The sequence below is a fragment of the Mustela nivalis genome (genome assembly GCF_964662115.1).
Source record: "Mustela nivalis genome assembly, chromosome: 6".
NCBI classification, from domain to species: Eukaryota; Metazoa; Chordata; class Mammalia; order Carnivora; family Mustelidae; genus Mustela; species Mustela nivalis.
The window spans coordinates 150,312,172-150,327,387 of record NC_139025.1 but is presented as its reverse complement, the minus strand read 5'-3'; the positions used below and the strand labels follow the sequence as shown (position 1 = coordinate 150,327,387).

At 54.6% G+C, this 15,216-nt stretch overlaps 1 protein-coding gene across 3 annotated transcripts; it reads left to right on the top strand.

Annotated features, from left to right (window-relative positions):
* The first annotated feature begins 759 nt into the window (after positions 1-759).
* PLIN1 (perilipin 1) lies at positions 760-13,449 on the top strand. Of its 3 annotated transcripts, none has more exons than XM_082735264.1 (9): positions 760-959; positions 1,624-1,682; positions 4,532-4,736; positions 6,337-6,419; positions 7,735-7,999; positions 8,309-8,481; positions 10,107-10,298; positions 10,728-10,973; positions 11,897-13,449. In XM_082735264.1, the coding sequence occupies exons 2-9, from the start codon at positions 1,635-1,637 to the stop codon at positions 12,242-12,244; spliced, it is 1,560 nt and encodes a 519-aa protein (XP_082591390.1). In that variant the 5' UTR covers positions 760-959; positions 1,624-1,634; the 3' UTR covers positions 12,245-13,449. The 3 variants fall into 3 exon arrangements, with proteins under 3 accessions (XP_082591390.1, XP_082591391.1, XP_082591392.1); XM_082735265.1 differs by lacking the exon at positions 760-959 and adding an exon at positions 968-1,122; XM_082735266.1 differs by lacking the exon at positions 760-959 and adding an exon at positions 1,131-1,223.
* The last annotated feature ends 1,767 nt before the right edge of the window (positions 13,450-15,216 follow it).

The following is a 15,216-nucleotide window of genomic DNA, read 5'->3' as shown; positions in this document are numbered from 1 at the left end:
AGTCAGCGCACTTCTCCAGACTCAGCAAAGTCCAGTTGACTCTCCCGAGGCATTTTCTGGTGGCACCGTAGACCAGGTAGAGTTCAATAAGCTTCCTTGAAATCTAGCAATTTTCAGAGGTTGAAATGGGTCCCTCAAAGTTTAGAGTCAACCCCTAGTTCTGGTCCTTTTCTTCATGGGGAACAATCTTTTTTTTTTTTTTTTAATATTTTATTTATTTATTTGAGAGAGGGAGAGTGGACTCACAAGTAGGGGTGGAGTGGGGGTCAGGGGGGAGAGGGAGAAGCAGGCTCCCCACTGAGCAGGGAGCCCAATGCAGGGCTCAATCCCAGGACCCTGAGATCATGATCTGAGCTGAAGGCAGACGTTTAACCGAGTGAGCCACCCAGGCACCCCAAGAGCAATTTATCGTAATAATCAAAGAGTGGCACATTCAGGTGAACTCTGTTCCTGTGTGGGTTTAAATCTTACTGTTCAAAATACACTCTTAATAGTAAATAATACTGGATGAAGGAAATGGGTTAAAAACGGTCCACAGGACACTGTGAAAAAGGAGTCAAAAATTATAGAACTTGACAATTTATGAGTTCTATGACCTATATTCCGACACCTTCCCTCTGGAAGACCGTTTTTTGAGAACTGGGAGCCAGAAACATGTTACAGAGCTGATATTTCATGGCTCTGGAACAATCCCTCCCCTGGGGCCGGATCACTGTCAGCTCTGCAGTCCTCCTCCTAGTTGCTCAAATCTCCCTACAGAAGTTTGGACGTGCACAGGGGACCCTGGCTCAAATAACCATGACAACCGCCTGACCCAACGCGCTCTTCCTCTCCGCCCCCCTCCAAGGGGGACGCGTTGGCAGTGTTGCCCAAGGTGTCCCTGGAGCAGCTGGCGTTGCTTCTGCTGGGGGAGCCACTCGGCAGCCTGGCTGTGTGGGACTGAGGCAGCATCCATTCGCGTGAGTGTGGGGCCCTGGGAACAGCCGCCTTACCTGGTTGGTTTTTGAGAGTTGAGAGAAGCTGAAGGTAGGGGGTCCCCTGAGAGTTGCCCTGAAGATGAAGAGGCCTGCAGGGAAACCACTGAGGGAGACATGATTCAAGGCGAATGACCAAGAGTGGAGGGTAGATATTCTGGGGTGCCAGCTTTCCTAGAACACAGCCAGAATGGCTGGTTTTAAGTGACGAGTTGCTTCCTCATTGAGCGTTCTGGGAAGGAGTGGCAGGTACGCCCGCTTAAGAAGAGAGAAATTGATGCAGAACTTTTTCATCAAAAAAAGACTAAACCTGAAATTCTTTTAGTCTCTTTGGGATCCTCATGTGGGGACCCCTTACCATCATCTAAAACCCCCCATTTCTTAAAGCTACCCTTATTTGTCATTTCTTACCCTGAACCCTTATAAGAAACTTCAGTTAACAAGTAGGCTGTGGGGCAGCTCCCCACAGTGGGGTCTAGGTTGTGGCTGCTTGTCTGTGACATTCGTGCTCCGCGACCCAATGTCTTCTGGTGAGAGAGCTGGAGGTCCCCAGCAGCCTGGGCCTCGCCAGAACCATGAGAGGTAGGGGACTGACCCTGCAGATCTCAAGCTCAGGGCTTTCTGATGGACCTGGGACTCTGCTTTGCAGCTTGAAGAGCTATGATGGCCGTCAACAAGGGCCCAGCCTTGCTGGACGGAGACCTCCCTGTAAGTAACTTGGGCCTATCTGGGAAGTGGGGAAACCACTGAGTGGGGGAGGAAGGAGCAGGGAGGAGAGATTCAGGGGACTCAGAACAAGTTCTGTCTCCATCATATCCCCTCGCACTGGCCATTATGTCGTCATTATTCTTGCTCTCAGTACCTTTTGCAGGGGGCTCTTAGAGGATGGGGGGAGTGCCTGCCGAGAACTGAGCACCTTGGAGGAAAAGAACAGAAATACTGACTGACTGGGTAAAGAAAGAAAGGGAACTACTGTGTTCTACACCCTGGAACAGAAGCCGTCACCTCGTCCCCCCAGGCAGGATGTAGATTCAAATGCCTCTGCATTCTGCCACTCCGGGGCGTTGTGTGTGTTCTAGAACATGTGAACGGCCCCTCTCGGAGTTACACGATGCACAGCCTGTGCTGCATATGGGAAAGGGTTAGAGGAACATTGTTTCCAGGGTTTTGTGTCTAGCCTGGTTTTCACTGTGACTTGGGGCGGTGTGACACGTTTAGGGGTACCCGACCCCTCCAGGAAAGGCCGGTCTCATTTAGGCACAGTTCAAATCGTCGGTGAAACTTAAAAACTGTGAGCTCATATAATGCCCATCTTTTCCCAACTTAGGCTTTAGCTAACTTTTGCACTCAGAATCACCACCAAGTTTTATATTAAATCATAGAACACAGAGGCGTAAAATGAATCAGTGCGTAGTTAACCCAGCGTAATGGTTGGTGGTTTATTCTCTTCCACCTTGTCAGGACCTCTCTCTCCCTCTGTGGCTTTGCCTGCAACAACCCCCAAAGGCTCTGTCCAAATGTTAAAGAAAATATTCCCTTGTTTACAGTCATAATCTTTTTCTAGTTCAAATTTCAAAGTTGCCTGCAAAATGAAAGCTAAAAAAATGGTAGCCTGCTGTTACGAGTCTCCTTGATGGGTCTCCTAACTCAGCCTACAAAGAGAAGAGGCCAGGTCCTTGCCTCCAGAGCAGAACCGGGGAACTGCAGAGAGAGCTCCAGTGTCCGAGTCAGGACCTCGGGAGCTTTCTGTCTTTACTTTTCATGAGAATTCTTGGCAGTCCTAAGAGCGGATAGAAGAATATTAATGTTCTGCACTAACTGCAACGGCCATTATCAATCCTGTGGCCCGTCCTGCCTCATCGGCGCTCTCATTTACTCTCCGCACCGGGCAATATTTCGAAGTGAATCTTACAGATATGCCATTTCAGGCCGGAGTCGGAATCCTGACCCTTGCTGTGTGATCTTGGATAAGTCCCTTCACATCTCTGGGTCTTTATGTCCTTGCCAGCAAAGTGCTTTGTGATCTTGGGTCTTTGTATCCTTGCCAGCAAAGTGCTGTGTGACCTTGGATAAGTCACTTCACATCTCTGGGTCTTTGTGTCCTTGCCGGCAAAGTATTAGCACTGACTTCAGAGGGTCACTGTTAGAATTCAAGTCTTGTCCCCCAAGCACCCTCCTCAGTGTCGGGACCATAATAGCACCAAGTAAATATTTCCCTGTGCAGAACTCGAACCCACATTCTTTCCTCAAAGACCAGTGTTTGTTCACTGAGGTTCCAGGGTGACCTGAATTTTCATTTTATGACTGCATTAATAAAAGCACAGCACCCCAGTAATGAGAGGTAGCAGGTTCACAATACCCCATGTGCTCAGACCACCCTTGGAATGGTGTCTTCAATTTGGAGTGCCATATGCTTAAGAAAGACCACACTAAACTGTGGCATATCTGGAGGGGACCACCAGGCCAGGCCAGTAAGCCAAGTTAGGATCTAGGGCTGTTTGGCACGGAGGAAGGAGCACTAAAGGCAGACACTGCTTTCAGATATGTGAAGGACCAGCACATGCATGATGAAATAGATTTGCTTGGTGTTGTTCTAGAGGGCAGGGGTGGAGCGGCGGGTGCAGGCACATCGCAGCTCAGCGGCGCTGTCCAACAAGGGCCACGGGCCCCCCTGTGAGGGGCAAGGTCCATCCCAGGAGGCATCTCAATCCGAGCCTGCGGTGGAGGCGAGGAACGTGGGGGGAGGGGGTCACTGGGCGATGGACATTAAGGGTGATGCCATGAGCACCGGGTATTACATAAGATTGATGAACCACTGACCTCTACTTCTGAAACTAGTAACACATGATATGTTAACTAGTTGAATTTAAATTTTTTTTTAAATGAAGAAATGGAAAAAAATTTTTAAAAATAAAAATACAAACCTGCCAGAGAGACTGTGGGAAGCCCTTTGGCTACAGAGGCTCCCGGAGGCCTAAACGTCTGTGATTCGGTGCAGTTGGGCAGATCTCAGCTTACCCCTCCTAGGCGCAGCCCCGACCCTTCCATTTGTTCGGCCGGCCTCGCTGCACCAGCCCTCGGCTGGGCACTGGGGACGCAGCGCTGACAGCCGGCTGGGACAGAGACGAGTACACACGATCCCAGGCCGTGCGAGGGATGTGGAGATGAGCCAGGGAGGGCTGATGTGAGGGAGGAGGGTCCAGAAGCTTCCCAGAGGCAGGGATGCTCAAGCCATGTCGAGGGAGCTGCGTTCTGCCAGACAAGAGGGGTATGGCAGGGAAGGGGAGCGCGCCCCAGCCGGGGACCAGCCCACACAGGGGCAGGGAGGCTGTGACCCTGTAGCTCTGCAGAGCCTGGATTGAACCAGGAGAGCACAGCAGGCTGCCTGTGGCTTTTCCTGTGGGCCATCCAGAGACCGCTGCGGCCTGGGCTCCTTCTAGGTCCCCAGGACGCAGGCTAGCCTCAGCAGCGGGCTCCATGACCCCGGGGCTGCTTTCCTGCAAGGCGGAGCGTGGGGGGAAGCCCTTGATTGCCTGCCTGCCTTCCCTCTGCGCCAGGAGCAGGAGAGCGCGTTGCAGCGGGTCCTGCAGCTGCCGGTGGTGAGTGGCACCTGTGAGTGTTTCCAGAAGACCTACGCCAGCACCAAGGAAGCCCACCCGCTGGTGGCCTCTGTCTGCAATGCCTACGAGAAGGGCGTGCAGGGCGCCAGCAGCCTGGCGGCCTGGAGCATGGAGCCGGTGGTCCGCAGGCTGTCCACCCAGTGTGAGTCCTCGGGGCACCGGCAGGCTGCCACCTGTCTGTCTGTCTGTCTGTCTGAGAGCTTGCTTGTCTGTCTGCTGACATGTCTGTGAGCCTTCTTGGCTGTCCAGTGGTGTTTCTAACCACCTACATTCCGTTACATGATCTTGTCTACGGACAGAGATGCTACAGTATAGACGGCTGTAGAGACAGGTACAGATGTGGACCTACGTCTCTCCTCATCCGCAGCTGTCCCATCTACAGCCCAGATGACATTTTCCTGGGATGACAGTGATGGGCCAAAAACGGGCAGGGGAGGGGATGGGCAGAGCTGTGTGGGCAGTGGTGGGAGTGGAGCTCGTGGTAGACCAGATGCCCACTTTGGCCCCAAATCTGGCAGCAGCTGTGGAGCTCTTCTGTGGCAGAGTCTGACACAGAAGCAGGGGCGGCAGACACCAGGTCTGGTCCGGCAGAGCCTGGGGAGGGGATGAGGGGGACAGGACGACCTCTCTAATTCCAGGATCGCTAACATACAGCAGCATGTTCGTTTCAGGCATATAATAGAGTGATTCAGCACTTCCGCACATCACCCCGGGCCCATCGCAAGTGCATCCAAGGCAAGGCTCTCGACAGGGCTGAGGGAAATTCCAGCAGCACCCAGAAGTCTAGAACCTTCCACCGTCCTGATTAGAGAATTATGGGTGTCCGGGGATTCCGCCTTGGGCCAGCCTCCCTGCCCACAGACTCCTTCAGTAATTCCCCTGGGTCTCACTTTGCCCAGTCAGAAGATGGCCCAAGTCACCTGGGCCCTCTGCTGCTGGAAGATGTTGTGAGGAAACGTGAACTATCTGGAGAGAGAGTGTGTGAAAGCACAGAGAACCGATCTCCGTGATCATGACTGCAGAGCTCTGTCCTCAGCAGCCTGTACCCCCTAAAAGCATCTGTGTCCCCTGGCACTTGCCCCCCTCTCTGGGGGCAACTCCTTTCTCTTCCCCTGCCACCCTCTTCCCGCCATTGATCATCTCACTCCTAGAGGCTGGAAGGAAGGACGTGGACAGTTCAGGGCCTGGGCTGGCGGCTGCAGCTCCGACTTGGTCACCTCGAGGACGAAGCAGTGCCGGCCCTACCCCCACAAGGCCCATCCGAGGGCGCCGCCGCTGCTCCTCTCACACCTCGTCCTTCCTGCCCCCCCCCCCAGACCTCACCCAGAGGAGGGAGGACAGGGAGGGGAGCCCAGTATTTGCTGGTGATTCACAGAATTCCTGCCACTTCCTCCTCACCACAACCCTGCAGGGTAGGCACCCTTAGTCCACATCTGACAGACGGGGAAGCTGAGGCTGAGGCACGCAGTGACTTACCCGAAGCCACACTCTGCAGAGGGACACACCGGGCTCTGAGCGCAGATCTGCCTGACTCCAGAGTTCCTACAAAGAGCGAGGACACCAGTCTGGCCTCAAGGAGTCACAGAGGACGGGGAGCTCAAAGGGCTTGGCGGGGGGCTCAGGTCCAAGGTGCTTTGGAGGCAGCAGTCCTGGGGGCTCTCGAGGGCTTTAGGGCCCCTTCCTCGGCACAGAGGCCCCTGCTAGTTCCTTGTGGCTCACCCCACTGTGGCCTTCGCTTCTAGTCATAGCTGCCAATGAGCTGGCCTGCCGAGGCCTGGACCACCTGGAGGAGAAGATCCCAGCCCTCCAGTACCCTCCTGAAAAGGTGAGGCCCTTTCGCCTTCTCTAACGTGCCCCGTCCTCTGTTGTCCCGCCTCTCAGGAGGAGAGGGCACAGGCTGATGGTGCCATGAGTGTCAGCCTTTCATTTCTACGATGAGTGCCCTCCGGGCTGGGGGTGGCTGCCTGCCCCTTAGGCCACACAGTGGGCTCGTTCCTCTCCTCGTGGTGCCACATGAAGGCAGGTTTTCTGGAAAGCAAGCACAAGCTAGGGGGTAAACTGAAACAGGGGCTTAGGGTGGGTACCTCTGCTTCTGATTCCCCCATTTCATCTTCCCTACCCCAGGATACCCGGTGAGCCTGCACCGGGCCACGTGGTAACTCTAGTCACCTAAGATCATGGGCCACACTCATCAGATCCCAAATTTGCAGTCTCAGGTCCTCAAGATCCAGCCCTCTGCGGACCATGGGACTGAAACAGTCACTTTACCTAGCTGTGTACGCACTGGGCGTTTACTAGACAAGGGCCATGTCACGTGCTGTGGGGAAGGAGCTTCATCTCACTGACCCACAAAGATTTACTGAGCCCTACCCTATGCCCGGGGCCACAGTACGATTTATGGAGGCCTCCCATTTAATCCTCTTACCAGCCCTCTGGGACAGTGTGGGTATCCCCCTTTTACAGATGGGAAAACTAGTGACTTCTCCCTGGCCGCACAGCCTTCCGTGGAGACCACATGAAGGCAGGCCTGTTGGGCTCTGAGGCCTGTGCTCTCCACATTTTTCCAGATGAGGAGCCTCTTTGTCGCCTAAGAGCTCCCAGACTAATAGGAAAGAAAGATTAATTATTTCAATAAGGAACTGGTAGGAAGATCACCCACAGGTCTGAATCAACCTAAACGCAGATGGGAATGGGAGCATGTTCTGAGGGAAGGACAGACGAGACATTCGAGGCATGTGGGAGTGGCGACGCCTTGTGTGCCAGCGAATATCAAGCCAGGTGTCATCGAGGAGGTGGCCTTTGCGGGGGTAAGGTTGGTTAGGATGTTGCCAGGCAGAAGTGGGGCGCAGAGAAACCAAGAGATCCATGCACAGGGAGGACCAGAGCCCTTTCCCTTTAAAGCCTAGATAAATCAAGGAGCCCAGATATTGGTGCCCCTCCCCTGGGCCTTTATGTTATTTTAAGTAAGCTCTATGCCCAGTGTAGGGCTGGAACCCATGACCCTGAGCTCCAGAGTCGCACGCTCTACTAGCTGAGCCGGCCAGCTACCTCTCCCCTGAGCCTTTAAATAAGGCCTTCCTGGAGGCCAGGCTCAGGCCTACCAGACCGACAGGACTGACTCCCTGCCCCATCTCCCCCAGATTGCCTCTGAGCTGAAGGACACCATCTCTACCCGCCTTCGCAGTGCCAGGAACAGCATCAGCGTGCCCATCGCCAGCACTTCAGACAAGGTCCTGGGGGCCGCTCTGGCCAGCTGTGAGCTTGCCTGGGGGGTAGCCAAAGACACTGCCGAGTATGCCGCCAACACCCGAGCTGGCCGGCTGGCCTCTGGAGGGGCCGACTTAGCCCTGGGTGGTGTTGAGAAGATGGTAGACTTTCTCCTCCCTTCAGCCAAGGAAGAGTCAGGTATCTACCACTAGGGGGGCTGGCAGACCTTCCCTGGGAAGTGGGTTGGGGACCCATGCTGCCTGGGGATCAGCAAGAGGCAGCCGGGGCTCAGCCAGCCACGGCCCCGGAGCAGGAAAGGCCCAACAAGATTTCAAGAGTGAACTATCCTAATTTAGCTCCTCTCCCCATTGGTAAGTGGGGAAAGGGAGTGACCCGAGTCACCAGCAGACTTGTGGAGATCCGTAACCACTTTCCAACCCTAGACACAGCCCCAGTTTCTCTTGTCTCTGATTGGCTTTCCTGTCTTTCCTACCAAATCCCACCCAGCGCCTGCTCCAGGACACCAGCAGACCCAGAAGCCCCCCAAAGCCAAGCCAAGCCTCGTGCACAGGGTTGGGGCCCTGGCCAACACCCTCTCTCGGCACACCTTCCAGACCACAGCCCGGGTGCTGAAGCAGGGCCACTCCCTGGCCATGTGGATCCCAGGTGTGGCACCCCTGGTGAGTGTCTGCCCTGAGCTCTGGCTGACCCCCAGTCTGGGTCCCTTCCGTCCCTACCCAACTCCACCTCTGGTCTTAGGAACATTCTCTCCTCCAACTTGGGCTGGGAATTTTGGTCTAAGGACAAGGGCTTAAGGGGGTGGAGACCCAGTTGTCTGGGCTTCCAGGAGAGGGAAAGGGTAGGATGTGAGCCAAGGACAAGCCTGCCTTGCTGGGGTGGTCCTCCCTGCTGTCCACTTCTGTCTCTCTCCATCTCCCTCTGAGTCCCACCCCAGCATTCATCCTCTCAAAGGGGTTTCTTTCTGTGCCCCCCCCCCACCTATGAGGGAGCAGAGACCCCTAGCTGCTATCCAGGGACCATGGAGTATCACCTGTAAGTAAGCAAGGCCCTAAACTCCTTCTGCTGGGGAGAGAACGCTAGCTGGGCTGCATCCCTGACCCTGACTGCCCCCAGGTTTTCACATTTCCTTTCCGGAGGCTTCTAATTTGCATCCTACTCGCACCTAAGGTAAAACTGCCTTTTCTAGGCCCAGGAAGGGGTAACTCCCCTCCATACCCCAACACCCCCCCCCTATGTATTTTAGCAGATATAGAATAGATTTTCACATAAGAACTTTTATAAGAAACAAAGGTCAAATAAGGAAATAAAGGAAATAAAAGTTAAAAATTAAAGCCTAAGGGTCAGCAAACAAAACAAAACCACTCTCAGCCATCATTTGGATAACACTTTTTAAAAGCATCATCAGGCCTGACTCATGCATTCAAACAAATGTCAGCAGGTTCTGTGGCTCCAGTGGGGATATGAGAGTTGTGGTTCCCTTCTGTCCCCTGCCCTGGGGGATCATTCACCCGTGGGGGCTGCAGCTGACGCGTGTTCCAGCCTAGTACCACACAACCTCAGGCACCCTGTTCACACCAAACCCAGAGGTGTCTCCTGGAACCATATGATGAGGAAGCCCTGTTGGGGGCGCGCCCTCCGGTTAGGAGTGAGCCAGGCTGTGCCTCCAGGGCGCGCTAGCCCACCTGCCCAGGGCTGCTTCTGCCCTTGGGATACTGTGGCCCTCTTGACATTTTCCATCTTCAGAGACCTCCAAGGAGTGTCTAAACACCCCTCCCGGCTAAGACCTAGCAGTTCAACCCAACAGAAGTGAGAGCTTACGTGTCCCCAGAGACACGTCCAAATGTTCCTATCGGGCTTTATCCTTAGCCGAGAACTGGACGCAACATGGACGTCTGCCATCAGCAGTGGGCGGGTTGTGGTAGAGCTGCATGGGATATGACACAGAGTGACAAGCAGGAGCTCTTGACGTGCAATAGCACGGATGAGTCCGCAGCACCATGTGGAACAGAAGACGCTATTCATGGAAGAAGCCACCTTGCATGAGTTTATTTACGTGAAGTTCAGCAAAGGGCAGAACCCACCCTCTGTTGGCAGAGGTCCCCATGCGGTCCCCCGGAGGTCCCCCGACGTGCGCGCCCCAGGTGTGTCAGTGAGAACTCACTGTCAAGTTTGGGGGACAGTGCGCCGGGGCCTGGCCCCGGAGGTAGGGGTGCGCCCCCCATTGGGGGCTGCAGGTGTGCGGGGGCGCAGCTCACGTCCCCCAACCCCCCCGCCCATCCCGCAGAGCAGTCTGGCCCAGTGGGGCGCATCGGCCGCCATGCAGGTGGTGTCGCGGCGGCGGAGTGAGGTGCGCGTGCCCTGGCTGCACAACCTTGCTGCCGCCCAGGACGAGGACCACGACGACCGGACCGACACGGAGGGAGAGGAGACGGAGGAGGAGGAGGAATCGGACATGGAGGAGAACCAACTCAACGAGGTAAGGGGGCGAACAGAGGCTGAGTGGGGGCGCAGACGCCGCAAGGTCCCACGGTCCCCTCGAGGGGCGCGAAGCGGAGGCATGGGGTGAAACACGGGTCTGCGCCCCCAGACCCAGAGACGTAGCACACATGCGCCGTTCATCGGACCCCCCCCAGACAGCCGGCTAAGCACTTCCATGCACTTCTCTCAGCTGACCCTCGCCCCCAGAAAGCAGGCAGGGCGGAGACTATCATCCCCATGGTGCCCAGGAAGAAGCAATCCCAGAGAGGGCAAGTGACCTGCCCAAGGCCACACAGCTGGGAAGAAATCGGCAAACAGTTTCGCCCATTTGGTGTCCACGTTCTTTCCCTCCAGCTCTGGGGGCCGCGGGTTGGAGACGGGCCCGGGGACGCGCCGCAGTAGGTGCTGACCTAGCTCCGGCCCCCAGGTGGCAGCCCTGTCCAGCGCGCAAGGCCTCCTGGGCGGCGTGGCCCACACGCTGCAGAAGGCGGTCCAGAGCACCATCTCCGTCGTTACGTGGGCTCCTGCGGCGGTGCTGGGCTCGGCAGCGAGGATGCTTGGCCTCGCCCCGGCCAGCGCTGTCTCCTCCACCAAGGGGAGGGCCATGTCCCTGTCAGATGCCCTGAAGGGCGTCACTGACAACGTGGTCGACACGGTGGTCCACTACGTGCCGGTGAGTCCCACTACAGCGGCCTGGGAAGGACGGGGGAAGCAGATTTGACCCAAGGGGCTGCAGTGGTCCTCCTTTCTTTAATCTTGGTGTGGTTCTTCTGATCCTCAGCGCCCCAGAAACATTTTGACAAATTGTGGCCTTAGTAGGAGGCGCTTGCCAGCCCCAAGAGTATAGACACAGTGGCCCTAGCCTGAGACCTTTCCCCACAGCCCCTGCTTCTGACCATCAGTCTGAGGGTCCCCAGTTGGCCCAACCCTCACCTGGGGGTGGGGGGTTTGCGTGCTGCTGCCTGGAGGCTTCCAGGACACCCTGGGAGGCGGGCTGTATTCCAGGGCACAGCTGCTGCCCCATCCCAATCCTATCACCTATTAACAACAGGAAAAACCCAAGAGACACCAGTACTGCCCCTCTAGCAGTCCCTTGGCCTCCTCCCAGAGTGAATTACAGGTTGCGCAGGCTCCGGAAGGCCCACTCAGGACCCCACCCCTTGAGGGGGCGGGGCTTACTCAGTTACTCATTTCCAAGAGGCCGGCGGGCGTCTTGGCTGCCAGCTTGTTCTCCTTGGGCTCCAGACAGGGCCAGGCATGGGTCCCCTGACCGTGGCTGGGACAGCGGGTGGGTTGTGCTTAGCGCACAGCTCTGGCAGGAAATCCGCTGCTTTTCCATGGAGCGCGCCCTGAGGGCGACCCGAGGGGTCCAGGCACTTTGGGAGGGGGCTGCCTGCCTTAACTTGGGGGTGTGGACCGAGGAGACCATTGGAGAGGGCAAGATGTCTCCCCTGCTTCTTTGCCCCACACCCCAGGCTGCGCCTTCCGAAGGCCGTTCCTGGGAGGGGTGCATGCGAGGGGCCCGGAGAAGCGGTGGGTGGGAGAGGCAGGGACGAGGGCCAGGCTGGGGCCCTAACACAGCTGCTGGTCCCTCAGCTCCCCAGGCTGTCCCTGATGGAGCCCGAGAGCGAATTCCGGGACATTGAAGAGGTGGTGCGCCAGGAGGCGGAGCGCAGGGCGTCTGGGGTGCCGCCCGTGGGCCCGGAGCTGGCGCGGCATCCTTCGCAGCCCCGCGGCAGCCTGCGGCCCGCGCGCAGCCCCGGGGCGCCCCCCAGCCCTGCGCCGGAGGACAGGGTGGACGCGCCCCCCGCGCTGCGCCCGGCCTTCCCGGCGGTGGCCCGCGAGAAGCCGAGGCGCAGGGTCAGCGACAGCTTCTTCCGTCCCAGCGTCATGGAGCCCATCCTGGGCCGTGCGCAGTACAGCCAACTGCGCAAGAAGAGCTGAGCCCCGCGCCTCTGCCCGGCTGCCGCCGCCCCGAGGGCGAGGCCTGGACCCATTCTCCGCATAGAAACAGAGCCCGCCCCTCCGAGGGAGCGGTGACCTCTTCCAAGCTGTCCCCTGGGAACCCGAGTCGCGTTCCCGCGGCGCCCCCGAGGCACATATTATCTTTCTAGCACCGTTTTCGGGCTTAGCCGTCAGAACCTCTTTTTAAGAAGCGTCAGAGCAGCAGCTTGCTTTGAGTCTCTGCCTTGTTGTTTTGTTCTTTTAACCAAAGAATTAATTGCCCGACTTGATCTCTCGCTTCTTTAACCAAACATGTGGCCAAATGAGATCTGAATGTTTTCCCAAAATTAGAGCCATCCTCTTTCCGCAGAGATTAAGCAGGAGTCTCTGACATATGTTTAAGGCCCGAGCTCAGCGATTCCTCTGAGTATCCAGGCTCAGCAGACTACTTTGAAGGGCGCGACAATGAGGTGCAAAAGCTGTTTTATGTTTATATAAATATGAGCCCCCCTTTCCGAAAACCGGGTACTTTTCTCTGGTTAAGTCCGGGCCTGGGCTCTGTAGCGCCACCTCCTGGCTCACATCCACACTGCCGTTTGCATCCTTCAGGCCTTCCATCCGTACGCTCACTCTTCCGCTGACTTTTGAATGCCGGCGCCCCCAGTGTCGGGGGACGACGATGGTGGCCTTCACCTTATAAAGTCACAGCTACACAGACACCTGTATGGACTCTGTAATAGCTACACTTCATTCCAAGTCCTATTTCTGAAAATGTCAATATTTGGTAAATATAGAGAATGCATAAGTACAATTTAAACATTCAAATATTGCAAAAGAATGTGTATCTTCCTTACTGAGTTCCCCAGTTCCCCGTCACAAAAACCCCGGTGCTGTCAGTCTCTCGGATAGCCTTCCAGGTCCAGGCTGGGCATGGGCAAGCCCACCTTGTTCACACAGCTGTGCGATGTGATCCTGCTTTCCTCACTTAACAATACATTTTAGAGATCTTTGTTTATCTGCGCGGTAAGTCCTTCTTGCTCTTTTTTTTTTTCCCCTCCTTGCTCTTTTTAATGGCCATGTAGTAAGTGCTTCAAAATGTAGATATTCTATCTTTGATTTACCTGGTTCCCTAGTGGTGGACTTTAAGGTTGTTTCCTTTTATTTGGTCCGGCAAACAGTGCTACAATAAATGTCTGTATACAAAATGTTTTGTGCAGTTGTGTAGGTATATCTATAGGAGAAATTTGTAACATGGAACCATCGCATGCTGTGCATTTTAAATATTGTTAGATAACACCAAGTAGCCTTCCAACCAACTCCGTTTTTCTTGTTATCGTCATTGGCAGCTGCGCAGATAATCGCTCCAACTCCCGTCAGTCCTTTTAAATGTCCATGTACACACCCCTCACTGGCTCCCCTCAGACCATGAGGACCCTCTCCGCCCCCACTCTGTTGCATAGCTGAAAGCCCAGCTTCCTGAAACTGACTCTGGTGTAATGAGTTCCTTGTCCTTGATGCTTGGGTTTGGAATCTGAAGATGGACATGCATGGGTGGACATGGCCAGGACTCTGAGCTAGCCTTGGGCACCCCACCCCACCTCTACAGTCCATGCCACCCCCAGGAGTTTCCTGGGGGAGAGAGTGTGATCTGGGTAGAGGGACCATTAACCATGGCTGTCTTTTTTTTTTTTTTTAAGATTTTATTTATTTGACAGAGATTACAAGTAGCAGAGAGGCAGGCAGAGAGAGAGGGGGAAGCGTCTGTCTGTCTGTGTTCAGCTCAGGTCATGATCCCAGGGTCCTGGGATCGAGCCCCGCATCGGGCTCTTTGCTCAGCAGGGAGCCTGCTTCCCTTCCTCTCTCTCTGCCTGCCTCTCTGCCTACTTGTGATCTCTCTCTCTCTCTGTCAAATAAATAAATATAATCTTAAAAAAAATAAAAACTAGGATCTATGTCCAATGTGGGGCTTGAACTCATGACTGAGATCAAGAATCATGTGCTCTACCAACTGAGCCAGGAGGGCTCTCCTCCATATTTCTACTATTCTGTAATTTTGGCAATGAACATTCTTACGAGTTTCTTGGGGAATAGGACTGAGTGGGATTGCTAAGTCATAAAGTGTGTGTCTTGTTCACTGGATATTGCCAAATTATCCTCCAACCAGGTTGTTCTGGTTTGCATTCTCGCCAGAAATGCAGTTGACTCTTGAACAACACAGGTTTGAACTGTGCAGGTCCTCAGATACATGATTTTTTTTTTTTTATAAATACAGTCTAGTACTGTAAATGTATCTTCTCTTCCTTATGACTTTCTTAATAACATTTTCTTTTCTCTAGCTTACTTTATTATAAGAATACAGTGTATAAGACATATAGAATACAAAATATTTATCAATTGATTGGGCAAGGCTTCTGGTCGACAGTAGTTACATTTCTGGGGAGTCAAAACTTACACATGGATTTCCAACTTCGCAGGAGGGTGGGCGCCCCGGCACCCCCCCCCCCATCATTCAAGAGTCATCTGCATATGGGTCCTCTTACTCAACATTTTCACCAACATTTGATATTGTCTAGTTTTCTCATTTTTACAAATCTGGAATGGATAAAATAGTATCTCGTTGTGGATTTAAGTCCTTGATTAGCAAAGACGTTGAACGTTGTTTATTGTGTTTCTCAAATATTTGTGGCATGTCCCTACTGTGAAGTGTCTATCAAAATTTTGAGAAATTTTTTTAAAAAATATTTTATTTATTTATCAGAGAAAGAGAGGGGGAGAGAGCGAGCACAGGCAGACAGAATGGCAGGCAGAGGCAGAGGGAGAAGCAGGCTCCCCGCCGAGCAAGGAGCCCGATGTGGGACTCGATCCCAGGACGCTGGGATCATGACCGAGCCGAAGGCAGAGACTTTAACCCACTGAGACACCCAGGTGCCCCTACAGTCCAGGTGCCCCTACAATGGTTTTTTTTTTTTTTT

Bases quoted from the DNA above. Each gene is read 5' to 3' on its own strand.
- PLIN1 (XM_082735264.1), top strand. From the start codon at position 1,635: ATGATGGCCGTCAACAAGGGCCCAGCCTTGCTGGACGGAGACCTCCCT. The intron at 8,000-8,308 runs GTATCTACCACT...AATCCCACCCAG, and splicing joins TTCAGCCAAGGAAGAGTCAG to CGCCTGCTCCAGGACACCAG. The intron at 8,482-10,106 runs GTGAGTGTCTGC...CCCATCCCGCAG, and splicing joins TCCCAGGTGTGGCACCCCTG to AGCAGTCTGGCCCAGTGGGG.